Source organism: Herpailurus yagouaroundi, unplaced genomic scaffold (assembly GCF_014898765.1).
Source record: "Herpailurus yagouaroundi ecotype Mexico unplaced genomic scaffold, PumYag 142, whole genome shotgun sequence".
In the NCBI taxonomy this organism is placed as follows: domain Eukaryota; kingdom Metazoa; phylum Chordata; class Mammalia; order Carnivora; family Felidae; genus Herpailurus; species Herpailurus yagouaroundi.
In genome coordinates, this window is record NW_024412397.1 from 24,357,246 (window position 1) to 24,382,311 (window position 25,066).

The following is a 25,066-nucleotide window of genomic DNA, read 5'->3' on the forward strand; positions in this document are numbered from 1 at the left end:
GTTCATGCTCTGTCTCTCTCTGTCCCAAAAAAATAAATAAAAACGTTAAAAAAAAATTAAAAAATAAAAAAAATAAAAAAATAAAAAAAATTTTTAAATGTTTGTTTATTTTTGAGGGGGTGGGGAGGAGAAGGGGCAGGGAGCGAAAGGGAGACACAGAATCTGAAGCAGGCTCCAGGCTCTGAGCTGTCAGCACTCTGACGCAGGGCTCAAACCCACAAACCGTGAGATCATGACCTGAGCCAACATCAGACACTCAACTGACTGGGCCACCCAGGCACCCTGAATATTCACTATTTCTAAGAGAGAATCAGATGCCCATGAAATTGAAAAGCACCTGAAAGTAAATTTGTAAATCCTTTAAATATCATTTCCCTGTGCCAAATCTTACCTGCCCCACTCCTCCTTGGCAAAAAAAACAAAACAAAACAAACAACGATAATCTATCTTGGAACACTTGAGGTATGACTAAAGTAGGTCATGTTTAATCAGCTACTTGGATTAAAGAAAAGGAGATTTATAGAAAACTAAACTATCTCCACACAGTAGAATGGACAAACTGACATGGCACCTGAACACTGGGCAGAATAAGAAGCGTTTAGACAACGCTATTGTCTTCTTTTCTCTAGATCTAAAAATGTGTATTATACCATTATACCAATGGTGTAATGATTATTCTTTGAAGTATAGTGGATCCTCAGATTTAACACTCAAGAATTTGACCCTTTGGATCATATGAGCAGATAGTTGTAACTGGGAATATAACCCTGTGGCAGTGTTAAAGAATTCAAAAGAACTAAATCTTAAACAATTTGGATGAAAGTAAAAATTTGTTCCCGACAGCTGTCAGATGACTGAGAACAATGGCCCTCATAAAGACAAACACTGACAGTGAAGATGCGTTTGAAGAGGGTAAAAAGAATTGTTTTATGAAACGTGAGGGCAAGAAAGCAGAATTTATTTATGAGTTGACTATTTCTATAATATATCTTTGTATGTCTGTGTCACTAAATAATTAGAAAAATAATCAAATAGAAATTCTACAAAGGAAAAATACAATAAAATTAAGAATCTAACAACAGATTAGCATAGCTAAAAAAAAGAATATGCCAACTAGAAGATAAAGTCAAAGAAAGTCACCAGATTAAAACACAGTATGCAGACAGGATGGTGTATATATAAACTAATGTAGTAGATATAAGAGATATGGTGAAAAGGTCTGACAATCACACAACTGGAGTCCCACAAGAAGAGAGAGAGAAGGCAGCCAAATCAGAGATACTGCCAAAAGAGACCACAAGAGAGGGCAGCATCAAGATAAAGAGCTCACAGTCCCAGGGGGAATAAATACAAAGAAAAACACACCCATGCCCAATGTGGTAAAACCCAAGACAAAATGGTATATCAAAAGGAAAACAAATCAGAAAACAAGAGAATAATATCTTCAAAGTGCTAAAATAAAGTCCCTGTCAACTTTTACTTCTATGCACAGTGAAAATATCCTTCAAAATGAAGGCAAAATAAAGCAATTATCAAGAAAATTCATCAGACCCACACTCAAGGAAAGTTCCTCTGGTAGAAGGAAAATGATCCAAGATAAAAGCACACACATACAGGAAGGACAAAATGGCAACAGAAGATATCAAAATGTATCGAAATGAATATTTTGTGTTTAGAATCATAATGTCTTTTGGGGTTTAAAACATAGAGAGAGTTAAAATGCACAACAATGGGGCCCCTGAATGGCTCAGTTCGTTAAGCATCTGACTCTTAATATCGGCCCAGGTTGTGTACTCGCCATTTTGAGATTGAGCCCTGCAACAGGCTCTGCATTCAGTTGGGCTCTGCACCTGCTTGGGATTCTCTTACTCCCTCTCTCTCAAAATAAATAAATAAACATTAAAAAAATAATAAATAAAACACACAAGACCCACAAGACATGAGGGTATTAAAATGGAAATATAAGGTAATTGCTTTCAAGAATTCAAACAAGCAATAATATCAGAATTTGACAATCCATGGGTGCATACTGGAATCTCTAGAGTAACCATGAAAAGAATTACACAAGAATGTATAACTAACAGGCTACTAGAGGGAAAATAATAGACAAGACCAATTCATGCAGTTGTCATCAGTACCTCTGTAAGTGTATATGCTTCTTCAGCTGTGCATTCAGCCTTTGCTGTAGGATTGCTCAATGCAAATATTACAGGCCTTTCGTTGATATCAGCCATGGCTTTGATTACATCAGGGGTGAAAAGCCGGCCAGCTCCTGCAACTCCTATGACATAAAAGGGGGGGGGGGGGCGGGAAGCAATTTCATTATAGTTAAAATAAAACAATTCTTATCAACATCATTTCTACAATAGGTTTAATACAACAAAAGCATAGGTAAACTCCCATCACAAAGACAGATTTTGTATAGCTGAGAAAATGCCATGGGAACAAAATCTTGAATCTGAAAACAACAATAAAATTCTAAAAGCTTTCACTGAAATACTCAGTTTGCCCCAAAAATAGTGAATTGCAGGAAATAAAAGAAGATTATGAGAGTACCTCCAACTCTAATTAAGAAGATAAAACTTGCTACAACATGGAGGAACCCTGAGGACATTATGCTAAGTAAAATAAGCCAGTCACAAAAGGACAAACGCTGTAGGCTTCCACTTACATGAGGTACCTAGAGTAGTCAAATTCATCAATACATAAAGTAGAACGGTGATTGCCAGGGGCTGGGGGCAAGTATTTGTTGCCCTCAACATGGGTATGGAGTTTCAGTTTTGCAAGATGCAGAGTTCTGGAGCCTGGCTGCACAGCAACGTGAATGCACCTAACATATCCAACTGTACGTTTAAAAATGGTTATGATGGCAAATTTTACAATATGTGTATTTTACCGCAGTTACAAATGAATTTTAAAAAGATAAAAACTTGCATCTCAAATGTTAAACTTTCAAACTCCGGTATTCATTACAAAATACCAGAAATTCAGAAGGGATACCAAATCATCTTGACTAAAGCAATCTATTTTCTTGATGGAATTTAATGGCCTTTTTATTAAGCTCCTATACTGTATTAGGCCTCTGGGATATAAAAATGAGTATAACGCGGCTTATAATTGAGAAAAAAAAACAAGTAAAGAGAAAATGAGAAAACCTGTAACAGGTGCCAACAAGTACGCAGTGTTACAGAGGAGGACCCGGCCCATGACAGGACGCTGGGGATGACCAAGCAGTGCCTCAGCTGAGTACTCTTCCAGTTCATCCAGTAAAGAGACTTCAATAGTCAAAATAATTAATTTTCAATTCTGTTTTATAAACTGATATGTAATAAAGAGAAATATTGATCTGGATACCAAAGTTTTAGCACCTGCTCTGTCACTCCTGGATATATGAAATATTCACAAATCTTGGGCAGGTTGTTTAACATCTCCGTGCTTGTTTTTCCTATGTACAATAGGAATTTATATTCAGTGTTTCTCCATGTGGAGGTGTGTGAACATATTTTTAGGAGTCCGTGAGTTCTAAAATAATTAAACCTTAAAAATTTTTGTTTTCTTGACCCTCCAGAGATAGACTGAATGGACAGATTCTTAGGTTTCCATATAGGGTTTTGAGAGAAGTTGGATGATCTTCAAGATGTCCTCTTGCTCTAAAACAATTATGAGTTCTAATCAATGAAGAAGCTAATGGCCATAGAAACTTACTGTTTGTGACTGGTTTACTATTTAAAATTCTATAGGGCCTCTTCAAGAAAGTGATAAAATTATTTAAAAATTATAGATTCAAATCTTACAGCTGTATACGAAATGAAATTGCTCCTCTTTTAAAAACTTTTACATTTTCGGGGCACCTGGGTGGTTCAGTCAGTTAAGCATCCGACTCTTGATCTTGGCTCAGGCCATGATCTCACAGTTCATGAGTTTGAGCCCCAAGTCAGGCTCTGCACAGATGGCGTGGAGCCTGCTTGGGATACTGTCAATCTCTCTCTCTCTCTGCCCCAACCCCTCGTGTTTTCTCTCTCTGTCTCTCTCTCAAAATAAATAAATAAACTTAAAAAAAAAAAAAAGACTTTTACATTTTCTGCTATGAACTCAGTGCCATTCCGGCATAGTCGGATGTCAGCTATGCAATGCCTGACTTTCAAAACGTACCAAAGCTTTCTGCTTTGTTGCCAATGCAAAGCTTTGACTCTGCATAGGACTTTCTTGGTTCAGTCTGTCAGGTGACCTTGGTCTTTTTTCAGGTTTTGAGTGCAGCGGTCAGTCACACCAACTCTAAAAGCAAAGCATGATAAATCGCACAGCTTCGAGCACTTAAAAGTACAAGCAACATCTGTTAACTGAACTTTACACACTATGACCAAAAGGCTACCACAGAAAAAAAAAACATTATATGCTGAAAGCTAAATAAAATGGGTCATTTCATTTTTAGTGCTCTTGCGTGATAGATATGCCCAGCAACATAGAGTTAAGTGATACAATAATTTGTCAACAACTCCACTTACCAATTATAGCTGAAGGCTTGAGTATGTTCACTGCATCTTCAAAAGTATCAGGTATATGCTCTGGGGCTGAGTGAGCAAAGGGCTCCTGATGACTCTCGATTTTAGCTTTTCGTCCCTGAATTTTTGGGAAAAATACAGTATTTTTTAGTAAGTGCTTACCGAGAATTAATCGAAAAGACATCATTATGAGTCACATATTGTTTCTATAATACGAATGTCTTTTCATTCTCATTTACTTTCCTCTTCAACCTCTATCTTGCAATTCTATCTTTGCAGTGTCCACAAAACCCACATATAAAACATAAATCCAATCTTGTCATAATCAGAAACTTCCTAGTCCCTCTCAAAAACTCATTTACTTTGTTAGGTGCTTCTAAATCCAATATGGCACAAAGGCTTATAATACCCTATCCGGGTTAGGCGCATTTTGGAATTCAGAATTTTTCACATTTTAGAAACGTATTATGGTAATATAGCAAATATTACAAATCTTCCCACCGTGGACACCCCAAAGTGAACAACACTTATGAACAGTACTACCAACACCCTGTCTGGTTTTGCTACCAGGTAAGTTCAAGTCTGTCAGATCTGTTACCAATTTCAGAAAAAACTTTGGGGTTTCCGAGCTTTTAGGAATCTAGACATCTGATTCTGAAGCAAGAGGAACAGGGAATTCTGGCTCAGGACGGCTGAATTAAGAACATGCTTTCCTCCACGAATCCCAGGCCAAAAACTAGAACAATGAAATCCTTAGTAGTATTACAAGGCCACCAGAGGTACCACTGACAAACCAGAACACTGAAGAATTTCTCAGTATCGAAAGCAGGCAAAAACACATAGAACGCAAAAACCAACCAGGCTGAGAAATCCATACCCTTATTTTGGCACAAGAGAAGACCCTGCCGCAGACGTGAAACTTTGCATCAGAATTCCAGAATAGCCCCAGAGAAGAACTAGCAAGGTTTGGGAAAAGCAACACACCGCCATCGGTTGGCTGGGAAGTTAATTAAAGGACTGACATCTAGCCTCAACAGATCCAGGTTTTCAGAACAGTGGCTTCCTGTGCTCGCTCTCCACTATGGGGGTTCAACGGGAAACTCTCAAAGTCTCAATAAGGAGGGCAGTGTTTGGGTCACCAAGAGAGACTGGGCACCTATGTGTTTTACACATAGGTCAAGCTATCCACACACCCTCAAAGAAAAATAGACTTTGAACTTGTGGATATAGAGGGATTCTCACTGGTGCTAACCAATACCATATTCATTGTTGAGCTCACTTGTTTATTAAAAAGAATCACAAAACATCTGTGAAAACCAACACCACAAAAAGAAGCATCAAACTGGGTACCAGTAAAAATATGTATTCTGCCAACAGCTTTCTAAAAGCACAAGGTTTATAATCCTTGTATTTGATATATAAGCAAATACGGTGGCTATAGCTCACTTGGGAGGCAGCACAGTCCAATGGTTAAGAGCACAGGCCTCACAGGCTGCTCGGATGCGACTCTTACACACAACTTAAATTGATGACCTTGGAAAAGTCACCTGCCCTTTCAAACCGCAGTTTCCTCATCTGTAAAATTTCACAGAATTTTTGAGAAGATTAAATGACATAATACCTGTAGAGTCTTACCACAACGTCTGCTGCATTTTAAACTACTATTTAAAATTATGTATAATTTAAGCACTCAAAACTTTTCATTCATACACTTCTTCATTTTATTTTTTGTACGAATAGTTGTGAGCACTAATTAAGAAGGCAAGATTTCAGAACTGAAACAAAGCACACGGATATAAACTTGCTCCAAAGATATGTATTTCAAGTAACTGAGGTATGTCATTATATATAACAAAAATACAATAGCATTGTGTACTGGACAGGTTCAACTATGAAACAGTTTACCTACATTATAACGTGTTACACAGTATAAGATACAAGGCATTTCTTAAGCTACTAAAAATGGCAATCAGTGCTAGGAAGGCAGGCAGGTCCAAAGGATACTAAATTAATCTGGGATAGAAGCTTCTTATTATCCATGAACTGGCTTCAAGAAAATGTCCGTGGACATCTGTTAGACTGCTACAAGGGATTATGATCTCCAAATGGTTAAAGAATTTCTGCTCAAATGTCAGATGTCCTGCTAACAATTTAATTAGAAACTTCTGAGTTCCCATATAAAGCCTAGTTTAGAAAGGTCAAGTACAATCTTATTTGTATGGCTACTTGCTTTCTTAAGACTCAGAGAACAAAGCAAGAAAGAAAATGTCCGTGCCAACATGGGAGATTATGATTTAAATAAAAAGCAAGAGTCTTTATAAAAGACAAAAAGTAGACTGGAGGCACCTGGGTGGCTCAGTCAAACATCCAAATCTTGATTTCAGCTTAGGTCACAATCTCACAGTTCCTGGGATCAAGCCCCACGTTGGGCTCCATGCTGACAGCGTAGAGCCTGCTTGGGATTCTCTCCCTCTCTCTCTCTCTCTCTCTCTCTGTACTCCCCCCACTCACGAGCATGCACTCTCTTTCCCTCTCTCAAAATAAATAAACTTAAAAACAAAAAAACATGGGAGGATTCCTGTTGAGAATATACTGGAAGGTCCCCAATTGGTACAATCTGGACAGTTCAGTGCAATACAGTATTTTAAGAATTGGTAATATTTTAAAAATCAAACTAAAAACACCATTGTAACAACATTCTTTTGCTTCTCCAAGATTTAATTACCTTACCTTAAATAATAAACCAAACTTGTCAACCATCCAAATTTTCTTTTGTGCCTCTTCTTCTGAGAGGCCATTTTCTACCATGGCCATAACGATGAGATTTGCAATCCCAAGAGCAGCCTGTCCAACAAAATATAAATTTTAAAATTAAAGATGAAGGTAAGGCACAATGCTTGAGTTACTTTATATATGAGGATTAGGTGTTATGAGGAATATTTGGTTTATTCTTCTCTAATAAACCACACAAAAGTTGATTTGCTATAATATTCTCTCTAATCATATTTTAAATGATCTACTTTATAATAGAGATCTTCAATTCACACAAGATCTCAACAAAATGAAAAGTTCATTATGCCCCATTTGCCAATTCTAAAGGACGATGTTGATTTTAAACTCTAAAAGCTTACAAAAACTTACCTCTCCTGCTCCAAGAAATAAGATTTTGTGTTCTGAGAACGACTTCCCAATAACTTTTTGTGCTGCGAGAAGACCTGCTAAAGCTACTGCAGCCGTCCCTGTGCGGAAAAGAAAGATTTCTTAGAATAAAAAAGGGGCATGTTAAAAACCTTTAAAGAAAGTAGGGGGTCAAAAACCTAAGGTTTTCTTTTTGCTTTACCTTGAATATCATCATTGAAGGTGCAATACTTTTCTCGATATTTTCTCAAGAATCTGAATGCATTATGATTTCCAAAGTCTTCAAACTGAATAAGTGTGTTCTGTCCATATCTAAAAACAGCGAAACCCATAATGGCTGTGTTGAAAATACCACCATTAGATAGCTTTTCTAATAGTCTTTATCATCCCATTTAAAAATAATGTATCCCTTAAATGGGCACCTGGCAATTTTCAGAGAGCCTGTGAAAAACTGGAGTCGAAATGTAGAAATCTACTACTCATTCAGAAAAATTTATGAGGTGGACCTATGGGATAGTCACTGGCATAAACTATATCCACGTGTTACCAAGCACATACAAGCATGAAATAACTTCCTAAAAAGAAAGGGATTTTACCTCTGAGTCTCATAAAGTATCTATTTGACATGTATATTCTCACTGTACTAGCAGTTAAACAGCAACACAGGAGAGTATATTAAGGAAGAGTTTATATTAAATAAGAAACTAAAAAATAATTTCTGTACGAGTTCACTGGCATTCAAAAAAAGAGACATCAATCATCTTGGTGAGATGGGGTAAGGGAAGGCTTGAAGAGGCGAGGAGACTTCATTTGGGCCCTGAAAGAACAAAAAGTAAAGAAGCAGGAAGAAAAACAAGGTGTGTTTTGGTGAACCTGAATTGTCAACAATCAGGCTATATATTTCAGGGTTTATATGAAAGAATAAGAAGTTGGTTAAGGTAGGCTGGGGCCAGATAAGGGAGAATCCTAAATGCACAATCAGAGAATGGGACTTTGTTGTGGATCCAAGGTAAAATCACTGAAGGCTGCAGGGAAGGGAAGACCCCTGTTAGGAAGGACAGACCTGCCAGTGACGTGTAACACACACTGGTGTGTGGAGAAGCGGGAAGCAGCCAGGAGGCTACTATGGTATAAGGACAAGAGAATCTGAAGGAAAAACCACGGGAAGTTAAAGGGACAATTTTAAGACATTAGAATGAGCAAAAAGAACTTGATAAGGGCCACCTGGGAAGTCAGGGAAACGCCATTAAAATGCCAAAGCAATCTGGATGACTACGAAGGTACTAGTTATTGTCCAAGGTAGCGAAGTGAGGAGACAGGGAGGAGGTGGCAATTTGCGGGAAGATGAAACGTTTAGTTTTAGATATGTCAACTTTGACTAGGGAAAGGCATTAATTTTTAGTATCTTCTATGTACTAGCAATTTAAAAGGTAGGGCATCATAAAGAGTTTGAACTTTACCCCAAACAACAGGAAACTACTGAGAGATTTCAAGCAAAAGAATGACATGATGAAGTGCACATTTTTAAAAGATTAGCAGAGGGAGCCTGGGTGGCTCAGTCAAGCAGCCGACTTCGGCTCAGGTTATGATCTCCAGGCTGGTGGGTTCGAGTCCCACGTTGGGCCCTATGCTGACAGCTCGGAGCCTGGAGCCTGCTTCAGATTCTGTGTCTCCCTCTCTCTCTGCCCCTCCCCTCCTTGTACTCTGTCTTTCTCTCTCTCAAAAATTAAAAAAAAAAAAAAATTAAAAAAAAAAATAATAAAAGAGTAGCAGAGAGATAAGGTGGAGATGAAATGGAGACGAGAGAAACTGAAGGAAGGTTTAGAAGTCTCCCGGAGAGAGATGAGGATGTGCAGAAAGGCTGTGGCAATGGAAAAGAGGAGACGTATCTCTGAGGCATTTACGTTGTAGTACCACCTGCGTCTGAGGACTGAGACACTATAGAGGGCTGATGGAGAAGGAGGGAAGAGTCAAAGATAAGAGCAAAAGCAAAGTTTTGGCCAGAGGGTAAATGTTGCTGCCATTAATAGAAGCTGGCTAAAGAGAAAACAGGCAGCTTGCTAAGGGAAGGAGTGGTTTTGGACACAAATATGAAGTAGCAACAAAATGTCTCGATGGGATGTTAGAAATGCAGGCCTCAGAGAGAGGTGGGACTAGAGGTAAGTTCAGGAGTCACATGCCTGAAGGTCATGGCTTACATGACTCAAAGAGAAAAGAACTATGAATGTATCCCCACTTAATAGAAGAGAGCAAGAAGAACCAGTACAGATGAGAAAAGACAGGAAGGTGGGAGAGAGACCAAGTTAGGAAAGCCTTTCAGTAATCGAGAGAAGAGAGAATTTCAAAGATGAAGGAGTAGAAAACCTGGTCAGATGCTGCAGAGGTGGAGAGACAGGAGGAGCAATGGTCAGCAAATTTATTATTCTTTTTTCAATGTTTATTTATTTGAGAGGGAAAGAGAGGGAGAGAGAGAGCGCAAGTAGGGGAGGGGCAGAGAGAGAGGCCGACAGAAGATCTGACAGCTGAGAACCAGATGCTGGGCCCGAACTCATGAACCATGAGATCATGACTTGAGCTGAAGTCAAGTGCTTAACGGACTGAGCCACCCAGGAGCCCCAATTATCAGCAAATTATTTTTAAAATTTTTTTAACGTTTATTTATTTTTGAGAGACAGAGAGAATGAGCAGGGTTGGGGCAGAGAGAGAGGGAGACACAGAATCCGAAGCAGGCTCCAGGTTCTGAGTTGTCAGCACAGAGCCCGACCCAGGGCTCAAACTCGTCACCCACGAGGATCATGACCTGAGCTGAAGTCTGATGCTCAACTGGCTGAGCCACCCGCACCCCAGATCAGCAAGTTTAAAACCCAAAAGCTGCACGAGAGTCCCAGGAACGGTGCAAGTGAGCCCGGAGGCCAAGGGGTGGGAGAACTGGACAGGAGGGTCTGGCAGAAGCAGGGAATACAGACTTCCTACAGCAGCTCCAATAACTCAGGAAAGCAAGGCAGAGTATAAAGGGTGTCACCAGCATCAGAATCTAAGCAGGCAGAACAGAACCCAAAATTCTCAAATATTTAATCTCCTTGTACCCATCTTCAAAAGAGGTAAAGGAAAAGAAAACTGTGGTTCCTTTCTTTTATTAATTAAAGATTCTTCCATTTACTCAACCTTTTAAAAAATACCTGTCAGTAATGGCTTTCATAAACTCATCAATCAGGTCATCATAGCGCTGTGATCGATCTCTTTTCTGATATAAGCCCATGTAAAACGGATCTTTTAAGAGTGCCTACAAAATAGACCAAAGGTAAAAATAAAATCATTTTGTTACGTCACCAGTTTAAACATACTCTATAAAGCAAAAATTGCAAAATAAAAAAATTACTATCGTAATTTTTAAAAATTCATTACATTTTCTTCAAGAATCTTTTAATAGGCTTAATTTACTGTTATCTGTATAAATATCAAAAGCACAGTTCAAGAGAGACTAGCTTTAATCACAACATTTTCCCATCTTCTATTATCTTCAAAAGAAGAATATAATAAAACTTTTGTTTTTTAAATATGAGAGAAAGATCAAAGGGGAAAAATTGTTTTACTCACTGGATTATCAGTTCCTACATCAATACACACAGGCAGGCATCTATCAGGCCGTATTCCAGCACAAGCTGTATACAAACACAGTTTTCCTACTGGGATCCCCATTCCATACACACCCAGATCTCCAAGACCCAGAATTCTCTCTCCATCAGTCACCACAACGGCCTTAATTACAAAAAATACATATAAATTAAAAGTTGCCAAAAATGGGGTACTAAAGCATTTGAAAAAAAGAGTCTCTTCGTATATTTTCACTCTTTTAAAAACAAAATTGTTTCTTGATTAACTTCCAACATAAACCAACCAAGCATACTTAAAACTGTAGGACTTTAGAATCTAGGTATAAAAATGAGAATGAACTAGGTCTGATTTTCCTCTGTCTTTGGTTTAGGAACAGAATGCTTCTGACTGGAGAGTCAACTTATATATCTTCACAAAGACTAAACCAGGGACAGGCAGGCAAACTTCGGACAGAGATTAACCAGAAGAGAAAATCAAGTTTAGAAATGAATATGCTACTCCCACATAATAATGTAGGCCAAACAAGAAAAACCTTAGCAACAGTGTGTGGGGGCTTGAGGGGAGATCTAGAATACAAAATATACCTACCAAGTTTTAAGATGATACTGTGAGTAATTATCTGACCAAATTTTTTCTAGATTACTACAACTAATAATTATTCATTAAAGATTATTTTGGTGAGGAAGACATGTTATAAAGGCAAGTAAGGTTACTGCCTATAATAAGCACTAAAGCCTACCAAAAGATCTTAATAAGTCATCAGATTTTGTTCTATGAAAGACAGCCAGACTGATGAAAATTTGTATCTATTACAATTGAAACTCAAAGAGTTTTATATTTGCTACGGATCTAAATCTACCTGGGATTTAGAAGAAAAAAGGCGTAATAAATCCTCTCACCACCCACCAAAATGAAAGTTTTTTATGGCATTTAATGTATTTTCTCTACCGGCAATAACAATTGAAACAGAAAAGGAATAAAAAGAAGGCAAGAAACACCAGTGGTAGTGACAGGTTCACAGTGTGAACTAGTTTCAATTTCTTTCCCAGGGTAAACTCCGTACTGGTCACCCATTTTCTAAGTATTACTATCCAGATCTCCTCAGGGCACTAAATCTGCATGTATGTAAATGCAAAGTAAATCAGAGCAACAATGAAAACTGTTCTTGGAAATTCAGATAACTTACAAAGAAAGAAAATACATTGTGAAGAGGAAGGTTGTGCTATTAGTACCTTAACATGATTTTCTGGCCAGTTATCCACAATTGATCTAACATGACCTCTGTCTGAGATTGAAATAAATAATCCCCTGCAACAGAACAAAAACACCTTTGCATTTCACAACAGTTTTTTGCTTTCTACTAAGTTTTTGTTCATAATTGGAATATTTAGATATTGTAATAAAACATCAAGACACAGTATCATTTCCAAGCAGATTTTGCTAAATCACACTGGATTATTTTCAAACATTTTCAACTATTTCAAACTATAATTGCATTGCTCACACAGTAGCTGCAACAAAGATGATTATTACACCATGTGATGGTGTTACCCAAGAAGGAATGTTTCCACATCTCATGTTCAAATAAACTCCAGACACCTCCAGTAAAAGGCAGTACAAAAATAAACCACTAATGCAGGAGAGCATAATAAAGCTACATACACTCTGATTCAAACTCACTAAAACTGAAAATTTGAAATATGAAGCAGCAGGAAGGGAGAGAAGAAAACTACAGTAAATAACTTCACACAAAAGAGGATGTCCTTGAAGCATTAGGAAAAAGTGAAAAGTTATTTTAAACACACAGCGTATTGTTATCCAATTGAGATAAATAATCCAGATTTTTAAAAAGGAAGAGAGGTAGGGAGAAGGGGATGGGGGAGAAACATAGGTTGTAGAAAATGAGTCTGGCAGATGTGAGGGTCAACAGGTCCCCAGTGCCTTCAAACTGGTTCTTACACTTAACTTTCTCATTGGGACCTATCTCAGCTTTGGCATTACTATCCCATCTCAAATCAGTTTAAACAGTTTCTCAACTACAGCTGCTTAACAGAGTTGTCTGATCAACTTTTTAAAAAAATGCCAGGGGTCCCACCTCCAGAGATCCTCATTTAACTGGCCTGGAGTTTAGGTCAATTAAACAACCAAGATTTACTGATGCTCTTCAATGCAAAAACAAAAAACAAAAAAACACCCCTGCAGCACTATACTGCATAATGGACACACAGTACCTGTCCTCACCCAAAAACCATGCTCTTTATGCTTCGAGTCCGTTCTGAGTGCTGGGTACACATCAGAACCACAGCAAGAGCTTTTATGAAATACCTACACAGAGGCCCAACTCCAGATTGAATGAATCAGAATCTCTAGGGTGGGGCCTAGGCATCGGTATTTTTTAACTTTATCTTAATCCTTTCATCTGGATTGAGAAACACTATTCTAAATGAAAAAGAAATGTAAAAGAGCTGAACAGCTGGGTTAACATAAGAAATGCTTAAGACTTGGGGCTCCGGGATGGCTCAGTCAGTTAAGCATCTGACTTCGGCTGGGGTCACGATCTCACGGTTTGTGAGTTTGAGCCCTGCGTCAGGCTCTGTGCTGATGGCTCAGAGCCTGGAGCCTGCTTCGGATTCTGTGTCTCCCTCTCGCTCTGTCCCTCCCTGACTAGTGCTCTGTCTCTCTCGGTCTCTCAAAAATAATAAACGTAAAAAGAAAAAGAAAAAAAGAAATGCTTAAGACTCATTAACTGATGGCAGCACATAGGACAGAACAAGACAATGTTTGTTCTCCAAGGGCCTTCCAGGGAATACCTGCAGCACCATCACCAACCACAGTCATTAAAATCCAGACCTCCAGACCTTTCTCTTTGTCAGCAGAATCTTGAGAACGGGAAGGAGAGGAAGGTTGGCATGGATCAACATTTTAAGTCCCACAGGTATTCTGTATGCACATTAAGGTCTGAACACCACTAGGCTAGATGGGGGGAGAGTGAAGGTCAATGCTATCCTGCGCTGTCTGAATTTGTACATTTGTATCAACGTGTAAGCAGAACATGGGAAAGGTGTGAGGACTGAAGAAAAGGACAGGTTAGAGGAACATGACAAGAAAACACAAATTAATCAAAAATTTGTAAAGAATTGTCCCATCAGTTCCTCATCTGACTTTCTCAGCTGCTCTCTGAGAGGTGCTAGGATCCCTATTTCATATGAAAACAGATTCAGAAGGAGAAAGTGACTTATTGAAAGACTTAAGTAGATGCCCATTCCAGTACTCTTTCTACTTAAAATAGCTGAGGTGCCAGAACTATTTGAAATTAAAATTCGTACAAATTCTAAAAGAAAAAACAAACAACACAAATTAAAAAAAAAAAAAAAAGAGAGAGAGAGAGAGAGAGAGAGAAAGAATCTCTTAATTTGGGCAGATCATCAAAATGATATTCATGATAATTCTGGAGAATCTGCCACAAAAATTAAGATTCCATCCCCCCTTTTTTGGCACAGAAATGCACAGATCTAACAACCAAAATAAGTTACAGAAGGTTAGGAATGAATGTTGCTATTTCTACAAAAACAGAAGATATCAACATGCTGGATTTTTATTAATCCCTTTTTGTCCAAATTAAGCTTTTGTGAGGTGGGAAGGTGGTTGACCTAAGACTGCATATATAAAAGAGAAATGTAAGAGGGGCTAGGGGGTGCAATTTTCCCTATACAATAATCTTTGCAAATACAGTTTTAAAAATAAGTCTTACTTAGGTCTTCTAAAGATGTGTCCATATTGGGAGCAGGCAAGACCGACTGTTGGTGTGTATACAATTGGCATCAGACTTTCGATATCATCTTGCAGAATTCTATAAAACAATTTTTCATTTCTTTCCTGTATTCCCATTATGTAGATGTATCTGAAATTAAGCACAGTAAATAAGGTCTACATCAGTCAGCATTTATACTTAGAGTTCTGGCCTTTGAAAGTCATATGCAAACATCGAAAACTGAGGACTCCCCTTCCCTGCCAGAAAACAAAACCCTGAATTATCACTGTTTAACACCCAGGACAAAGATTAACAAAAGTAAAAATGCACTTAAATTATAGATGCTGATGATGACAAAGGAGAAGAGGAGGAGGAGAACAGCAGAAACAACAGCTAACATTTACTGAACCCTTACTGAGAGTCAGGAACTAGAAAGGCAAAGACTATCCTTATGGAACTAATGTTCAAAGTGACTAACATGTAAATACGGAAGCAAAATAAAGTGGCATTCATTCGAATATTTACTAAATACTATGTGCCAGGCACGATTTTGGACTCCCAGGATGTAAGAAGTGACCTCTGTCCTTGTGGAGTTATAATCCAATAGGCTTAATGGCATTATCAGGTCTATATAAAGCATAGAGGTAGCATAAAGGCAATGCTCAACTCACATACACATATAAACAATGGCTTTTCAAGAATAAAGTTTAGAAAACTGGAAAATGTTGGCCTGAAAAAAAAAAAAAAAAACCAGCGATGGGGCATCTCGCTCAGTCAGAAGAGCATGCAACTCTTGATCTTGGGGTCATGAATTTGAGCCCCATGTTGGGTGTAGAGATTACTATAAAAAATAAACTTAAAAATATTAAGTCGTAGATACTTTTATTATTAAAAAAAAAACAAAAAAAAAACAGTGGTCACCCTGAATTAAATATGTGTAAAACAGACGCATTACTTTTTACTCAAACTTGTTCCTCTTCCTGTTATCACCTGACCAAATGGGAATCCAAGATCCCATTCTTGATTTCTCCCTCTCTCACTCTACCTTACCCTAGTCTAATAAAGCAACAGCCCTACAGAGTCCACCTACTAAATAATTTTCAAATATATCTATTTCCCCCTCTCCACCCTCACCCCATCCAAGCTAGGATCATTTCTCACCTGGGCTACCTCAAGAACTTTCTTAACTGGTCTGTATACACACGGTTTTGCTCCCCTGCTCCAATCTAGTCTTCTCTTTAAAAAAATAACTCTTATTATTTCTATTCTCTTTGAATGCTTTCCAAACACCCATTAAATAGGCTAATGCTTCTAAACTAGTTAGCAACTCCTGCGCCTACTTTCCAGCCACATGTTCATACTGAACTTACTTCAGTTTCTCAAATACACCCATGTCTTACCTTGGTGTTGCTACATACAACGCAACTTCTGAACACCCCCTATGCATGCATAGTCCCTACTTACTCTCCCCGAATGCAGCTCAGGTGGCACTCTCTCCCTTGGTGCCCGTTCCCCTCCCCCACCACACAGACAAGATTTTCCTCTTTTCAGATCCCTTAATACCCTACTCCCTCCTCTGCAACTCTCACTCTACTTCCTGACTCTGTCTTCCCTCCAGCCTGGATGGTATCACGAGTTAGGGACTATTGCTTTATATACCTCTGTATCTCCAGTAACTAGCAAAGTAAGTGGAATATAACCGGTGTGCAAATATTTGGTGAATAATCAGGGAGAAGTGATTCTATTTAGAAGAGGAATAGTATTTTCTATGCAGCTACCACAGGCAGAAATAATACCATTAGGTAGAAGTTAAAGAGAAGGAGATTGCTCCTCAGTCCAGGGGAGAAAACAGACAAGACTGAGTAGCTCTGTGAAACAGACAGCAGAGACCTATCAGGCACTTGTGATTCAATTTCACCTCCATCTAAGTGCTCCATGCTGGATCTTGTCCTCACCTAGGACTACTACAGCTCAGAAATTCTGATTACCACTAAGGCAACCCTCTCCCCTGTGGCTAGCTATCCATTGCCCCCACTTCCCAGTTCTTTGAGAGATCTCTGGCTCCTGGATCCCTCTGTTTTCTCCCGCTCTATTAGCTCCTCCCTGGCTCCTCTTCTTTCCCCACTCTGGATCCCATGATCAAGCCTCTGACTCTGAACAAATCTTCACCATTCTGGAACACCCCTGTACCTTTATCACTGCACTCCCCTTCCACAGTGTCTGTCTTTTCCAGCCATGGACCCCCTGAAGGAAAGGGTGGAATTTCTCATTCCTGTAGTTCTAGAGCTTAAAACAATGCCTGACACATAACAGCCCTGAATGAATACTAGCTGAATAAATTAATGTAGCATCTTTGCCAGCCCAGCAAACCCCAAACCTGAATTAAGTTACATTTCACCTTTTCCATGTAAAAATAACATTGCTGGGCAGAATGACATCAATACAAACAAGATTAAGCCACTAAGCCTTCAGGGCTTTCCCATCCCTTTAATCTGTCCTTGTTCAGCTACACTCTTTGGCTAAATGGCTATTCTAAACATTTATCACTTTCCTCACCAATTCTATTCAACCTTGGCCCTTTTAAATCTTAGCCACAACCTCCATATTTGACATCATAGAGAAAATCAAGGTCAACAAGGCAGGATGAGATCTCACAACCTCTGCCCTACCACCTGCATAGCTTATCCGTATTGTACCTGTATTTATCTTTGCTCTTGCCCCAGAAAATGACCTGTTCTTTTTTCTTGTCCAAGGCCAGCCTCTACCTCTGCCCTTGACCCTACACCCTCTACCTCTGCACTCAACCCACTGTTCTCTTTGTACTTGACCCTATTCCCTCTACCTCTGTACTTTTCTTGTGCAAGGTCAGCCTCCACCTCTGTCCTCGACCTTATGCCTTCTACCTCTGCACTCAGTCCCATGCTCTCCATCTTTGCACTTGACTCTATGCCCCTTTCAGTTCTCTGGGATCTTGTTCTATCAATTACCCTTTCTTCTGGGCTCACTCCTCACAGAGTGAGCACCTTCAACTTCCTTCTAGCTTGAAATATACCTCCTTAACCCCAAGTCCTGCTTTACTTACTGGTGAGAAACCACTCTCACCAGTCATCAAACAATAATCTCCTGTACTTAACAAACCCAGAAGATATTTTTAATTCTGCATTCAGACTGATCCCTCTACCCATAATATTTTGCCCTTCTTTCTCATTTTGCCTGCCACGTGTAATATACTGTTTAAAACACAGCTCAGGAATCACTTCCTCCAGAAAACTTTAATGGATTCCCCAAATCCGGCTAGGAGTCCCTATTTTGTGCTTTCAGAATGTTCTCTGCATGTACCTTTTTCTCACTGTCCTGCACACAGTAGTATAGAGTACAATGACCGTCACAGTATAATCTCTATTGATGAGCTCCTAGAAGGCAGGGCTGTGTATTACTGGGGTGACAATACATTCTAGTTTTCCTGGGACAGTTTCAGTTACTCCTCTGGATTGGATGATATATTATATGGTCACCTACCTTTTACCTACTTTACACTCTCAGTGGCCAGTACAGTGGCAAACACAAAGTAGATGATTAATAAAAGTTGTTGGATAGAAAGGATACAAGTCATATAATAGCTTTTGTTTCTAAATTCCATTCAAGTCTGAAATGCTCTGTGATTTTAAGCTTAAAAATAGATTTCTGCTAAATTTTACAATAGCAAACACAGTCAGTGAAATAAAGGAAACATAATCATTATAAAAATAATAGTTAACTGACTAAAATGCAAACTTCATCTTGAGACTACATATATTCCATATGCAATAATAACCATAATGCTCCCAATTTTTCTGATCAGGACATCAATAAAAAAGCCAAACATCTGAGGCACCTAGGTGGCTCAGTCAGTTAAGCATCCGACTTTGGCTCAGGTCATGATCTCACAGTTTGTGGGTTTGAGCCCCGCATCAGGCTCAGCACTGATGGTGTGGAACCTGCTTGGGATTCTCACTCTCTCCTGGCTCTCTGCCCCTCCCCCGCTTGTGCTTTCTCTCATAATAAAATAAACTTAAAACAATTATCTCCTTTAAAAAAAAAATGAAACATCTAATCAACTCTTACTTTTCCAAAGGACTATTCAATTTTTTCACGTTTTTATGAAATCGTAAAGCTTGAATATCTTGTGTCTCTATCTTGGGAGGTAGAAGTCCTTGGAGACCAAGCATTTGTCGTTCTTGTAATGTAAACGCCATTCCCTACAAAGGAGAAAAGGATTAAAAATTATTGCTTACTGAGGTTGCAATGGTGCTATCTATCCAACAAAATGTAATTTCAATGTAAATTTTTAAAAAATAAGTAAGATACCATTTTGCCCAGACTGTCATAAGTATTTAAGATTGATCATCTCTAGTATCAGTGAGGGTGTGGTAAAAGAGTTATTCTCACATACCATTGCTAGAAATGTAAACAGGTTTAAGCTTTTTAGAAGACAACTTAAAAACATTCTTAAATTTTAATGCACATACTCTACAAGAGAGCAATTCTACTTCTAGACAGCCATCGTAGAGAAATAGTCATACATAAAGAGTCATATAAAAAAGATTAGTTATAGTACTGTTTCTAGCTCTCTTGACTATTACAAACTAACTAAAAGCCCATGAATTATGGAACAGTTAAGGAACCTATGGTATTTCCTGGTATGGAAAACACAGATCTCCAATTATGTAGTACAAGTATCTCCCAGACCCATAGTTAAGAAAAAAAAAAGCAAGTTTCAAATCAAACACATTTACTGTTAACTGTTATATTCAGAAACCCCCCATAAAATAAATCCTATACACAGATCCATACATACCTTAGAAATGAAATTAACAGAATACAGCTTAAAAGAACACAAACCAAACTGATAACAGAAGCTCCTTCCACTAGAAAGCAGTGAGGCTGAGTTGACAAAGAGCAAGCAGGGAATGATACTTAGGAAAAAATTAACCTATGTCATATGAAAATCTTTTTCAATTTCTGATATTCAGCTGTGTGTTAACTTCTTTTTATCAAAGTGATGTCTGTAAAAACGCCAGAGTAAGGACTTCCAAAAATCTTTTCCTCCATAAAAGCAACAAGAATACTGACCAAATGACCAGAATAAACTTTTTCAGAATTCTGGAAACTAACCAAAGGCCTCAGCAATCAGGGAACATTTTATTCAAGAGAAGCAGCTGAATTTTCATAAGAAAAGCAGGATTCATGACATTTTTATTTGCCTTATTCCTATGTTTCCCTCCCCAGCTCCACAGAAGCCTAGAAAACAGCAATCACTATGAAATAATCGCTTTGAAAAATAGAGTCTAGCAGTTAGAGATTTTTCTACAGCCCCATCCCCAGGAAAGCTGCCATTATTTCAGTGGAAGACCCCACTTGCAAATCTGTCTTTATTTAACCTTATATGGAGCTCACCCAGTGTGAATAGCTTTTTCTCCAGAAGAGTGTCCTGAAAACAATCTGAGGCAATTATTTGACATGGCGGCTGCCTAAGGCAGTAGATAACAGCTGAGGAAACAACAGGCTAACCAAAAAACTGAAAAGGAGAAGCTGAAGAACAAAATGTCCATGGGGTGGGAGTGGGGGCAGTGGTTGAAAAGCTTGACATATTCCTAAGAATCTAGAAGGTCATCATGCACAAACTGTAGGCAAGTCCAGGAAGGATCTGAGAAGGCCCTTAGCTCCCATCTCTGGCTAACCTGGAGGCTCCATGTAAGCAGGAAATAAAGGCTAATGTGTAGTTGTAACCTGCCTGAACACTAAAGACACACTCCAACATGTACACTGAACCCTTAGGTATTTAAGTCTCTGTCTAATCATGAGTTGACTACTTAGCTAATGATGCAGACTTTAGCGGGCCTAACAAACAAGAATAAGGACTTTAAAGAAGTAGTTCAATTATATTTCACACGCAGAAAAAAAATTAGTTCAGAAATGTCACTAAATAGACAACAGCAACATCACAAGCCCTGGGAGGAATATCTGGTTTCCAGAGCAGCCACATTCTTTAATATGTCCAGTTTTCAACAAAAATTATAAGGCATACACAAAGACAAAGTCTGGCTCATACACAGGAAAAAGGGTACCTAATAGAAACTGTCCCTGAGGAAGCTCAAACATTGTACTAATTAAACAAAGACTCTAGTTATTTTGAATATATTCAAAGAACTAAGGGACACCACATCTAAAGAAGTAAAGGGAAGTAGGAGAATGATACCTCACTAACTACAGAATATCACTGAAAAAATAGAAACTATAAAAAAGAACCAAACATAGAAGTTCTGGAATTGGAAGTACAGTAACTAAAAAAAAAGTTCAGAGGGGTTAAGCAGCAGATTTGAGCAGGTGGAAGAAAGAATCAGTCAACTTAAAGATAAGTCAATTGAGATTCTCCAGTTGAGAAACAGAAAGAAAAATCAATGAGTAAATATGAATAGAGCTTCAGAGACTGGTGGGACACTATTAAGTGTGCCAACATATGCATAACAGGAGTCCCAGAAGGCAAGGAAAGGACAAAAGGATATTTGAAGAAATAATGGCCAAAAGCTTCTCAAATTTGATGAGAACACGAACCCTAGAAGAAACACATATCCTAGAAACTCAACAGCTCCAATCAGAAAAAACTCAAAGAGATCTATACCTAGCCACACATATTCAAACTGTTGAAAGACAAGGACAAAAGAAGAAACTTGAAAGCACAGAGAAGTGACTCATCATGTACAGGGGATCCTTAAAAAGAGGAACAGCTAATTTCTTATCAGAATCCACAGAGGCCATAAGGCAGTAGGATGACATATTCAAAGTGCTGAAAGAAAAAATACAAAACAAAAACGTGTCAACCAAGAATTTCTAAGTGTTTACAAAATTATCCAAAACTGAAGGAAAAATTAAGATATTTTCAAATAAAAATAGAGAACTCATTGCTAGCAGGCCTGTCTCACAAGAAATACCAAAGACAGTCCTTTAAGCTAAAATGAAGACACTAGACAGTAACTTAAATCTACTTGAAGAAATAAAGAACATGGGTAAGATAATCATACAGGTAAATATAAAAGTCAACATAGGGGCTCCTGGGTGGCTCAGTCAGTTGACCATCCAACTCTTGATTTCGGTTCAGGTCCTGATCTCATGGTCGTGGGACTGAGCCCCACACTGGGCTCTGCACTGAACCTGGAACCTGCTTAGGACTCTCTCTCTCTCTCCCTCTCTGCCCCTCTTCCTCGTGCTCTCTAAAATAAAATTTTAAAAATGTTTTAAAAAAAGAAATAAATATAAACCTGTATTGATGATCACACAATGCATAAGCACATGCTTTGTATGACAAACCAGCACTGAAGGAAAGGACAGAACTATACAGCAACAGCTTTTGTGTACTATTAAAATTAAGTAGGGGGGCGCCTGGGTGGCGCAGTCGGTTAAGCGTCCGACTTCAGCCAGGTCACGATCTTGCGGTCCGTGAGTTCGAGCCCCGCGTCGGGCTCTGGGCTGATGGCTCAGAGCCTGGAGCCTGTTTCCGATTCTGTGTCTCCCTCTCTCTCTCTGCCCCTCCCCAGTTCATGCTCTGTCTCTCTCTGTCCCAAAAATAAACGTTAAAAAAAAAAAAATAAAATAAAATAAAATTAAGTAGGAATCAAACTGAACTAAGTTGTTATAAAGATGATAATTGTGATCCCCAGGGCAAACCACTAAGAAAACAACTCAGGAAAAGGCAGTAGAAGAAATGACAAGGGAAATAAATTGGTATACTTGAAAATACCAATTTATCACAAAGGAAGGGAACAATGGCAGAAAAGAGGAACAAAAAAGACATTTAGAAAACAAATAGCAAAATGGCAGACTAAACTGTATCTTATCAACCATTAGATAATGTAAATGGATTAAAATCTACAATAAAAAGGCAGGGATTGGCAACTTTATGCTGTCTATAGCAAAAATACAATTAGGTAGAAAGTAAAAAGATGGAACACGATATACCATGTAAACAATAACCCAAACAGATTTTGAAATAAACACTGTTACTAGAGAAGGACATTTTATAATGACAAAAGGGTCAATCCATTAAGAAGATATAATAATTACAAACATATATACATTTGTAAAAGAGGTCCAGAATACTTGAAGGAAAAACTGACAGGATCCAAGGAAGAAAGACAAGTTGGAGACTTTAATACCTCGCTTCCAATAATGGAGAAAACACCTACACAGAAAATCGGCCAAGAAAATATAAGACCTGAATAACACTATAAAGCAACTAGACCTGACAGACATGTATGGAACCCTCCACACAACAGCAGCAAGATACACATTCTTCAAAACAAGTGCACATGGAATATTCTCCAGGACTGTATGTTAAACTATAAGTCTCCATAAATTTTAAAGGATTTATGAAATCATCCAAAGTCTGATCTCCAACCATAATGCAATGAGATTGAAAATCAATAATAAAAGGAAATTTGGGGAATTCACAAATATTTGGATTTTAAACAACAAACTCATAAATGACTAACTGATCAAAGAAGAAACCACAAAGGAAATCAGAAGATATTCTGAGATGAATTAGAATACATATACCAAAGCAAACCAAACAACCACACACACCAAAACTTAGGACTTAGGGAATGCAGCAAAAGCAATGTTTAGAGGGAAATTTAGAGCTGTAAACACCCACATTAAAAAGGCAGAAAGATCTCAAATCAATCATCTAAGCTTCTACCTTAAGAAACTAGGGGGGAGAGAAAGAGCAAACTAAACCTGAAGCAAGGAGGAAGGAAGTATTAAAGATTAGAGCAAAAATAAATGAAACAGAAAATAGAAAAAACAATTGGAAAAATAAATCAGTTAACCCAAAGGTTGGCTCTTTAAAAAGATCTATAAAACTGACAAAGCTTCAGCTATATTGGAAAAAGAGAAAAGGGAGAAGACTTAAATCACTAAATCCTTTGCAACTCATGTTTCTCCTTATAAGATTTCACCTAAGGCTGGGAAATATAAAAGATGTAAAACCCAAACTATCACTCTTACTTTCTTTTCCAACTCTAGTATAAGACAAAAGTGGAAAAGCTAAACTTTATTTTGAAAATTATTTATTTATTTAAGTAATCTCTGCACCCAGCGTGAAGCTCAAACACATGATCCCAAGATCAAGAATCACATGCTCCACCGACTGAGCCAGCTAGTCGGCTCCCCTAAACTTTAGCCGACCCTAAACTTTAGATTTAAATGAATTAATGAGTTCACTTAAAAGTGCCTATCCTAGTGCCAAAGACAAATGAGTTGGCTATACAAGGTGTCGCTGCCTATCTCCTATCTAGGTTTAAGGGACACTCAAAAGCATTTTATTTATAATGCAAGGTCGAAGTTAAAATGACTTAAAACATTTTTATATGTTGAGTATTTACGTTAATAGTTGATCAAATGCCTAAATTTTCTAGCCTGGTATTAATAAGTGAAGCAAGTCTGCAAAGATGACATTAGCTTAAAATGAATGCCTTGATTAGTTCTTTAACAGTCAGCCTCTCCCTCTCCATTCCTCAATGCCACCTGTTCCACCAAGTCTGCCCTTTTCTCATCTATGCAACAGCAATACCCTGCCAATTAACACAGTAGAAGTGTACCTCCTTTGACCAATCCTGAAAGATCCCCTGAGCTTTTTCCTTTAGACACACCTGGTTTTCTCACATAAGTCAATATTGATAAAAATCTGTTAACTAGACTTGAGTGTTGCAAGTAAACACTGGGGAGACATAAAAGGCCCCTTCTATATCTTTCCTTCCAAATACAATCAGAATAATCTGCTAGGGATTAGGAAATTACCAAATACCTACTTATAAAACTGATAACTAGTAACTAATGATTCATAATATCAAAATTGAAAATTATATTCAATAATAGGGTCATGGCTAACTAAATTACAAAACATCCCCTGGAGGGGGTAACTCACATTTATAAAGCATTTACAGTGCCTAAAGTAGCTTTAGAATTTTCCTTTTTCTCCACAGCAGTCTAGATAAAGAAACTGTAGGTATAACCTTACACCGAA

General features: G+C 38.2%; 1 protein-coding gene across 2 annotated transcripts in view; it reads right to left on the minus strand.

The window, feature by feature from the left end:
• Positions 1–25,066, minus strand: part of ME2 (malic enzyme 2) — a 54,150-nt gene that overhangs the window by 16,887 nt on the left and 12,197 nt on the right. For both annotated transcript variants that reach the window (XM_040478809.1, XM_040478810.1), the window contains exons 3-12: positions 19,111–19,244; positions 15,007–15,156; positions 12,488–12,563; positions 11,238–11,399; positions 10,820–10,923; positions 7,843–7,952; positions 7,644–7,741; positions 7,233–7,346; positions 4,506–4,620; positions 2,139–2,281 (exon numbers count right to left, since the gene is read on the minus strand). In XM_040478809.1, the coding sequence (XP_040334743.1) occupies positions 2,139–2,281; positions 4,506–4,620; positions 7,233–7,346; positions 7,644–7,741; positions 7,843–7,952; positions 10,820–10,923; positions 11,238–11,399; positions 12,488–12,563; positions 15,007–15,156; positions 19,111–19,244 (1,206 nt within the window). The remainder of the gene's footprint in view (positions 1–2,138; positions 2,282–4,505; positions 4,621–7,232; positions 7,347–7,643; positions 7,742–7,842; positions 7,953–10,819; positions 10,924–11,237; positions 11,400–12,487; positions 12,564–15,006; positions 15,157–19,110; positions 19,245–25,066) is intronic.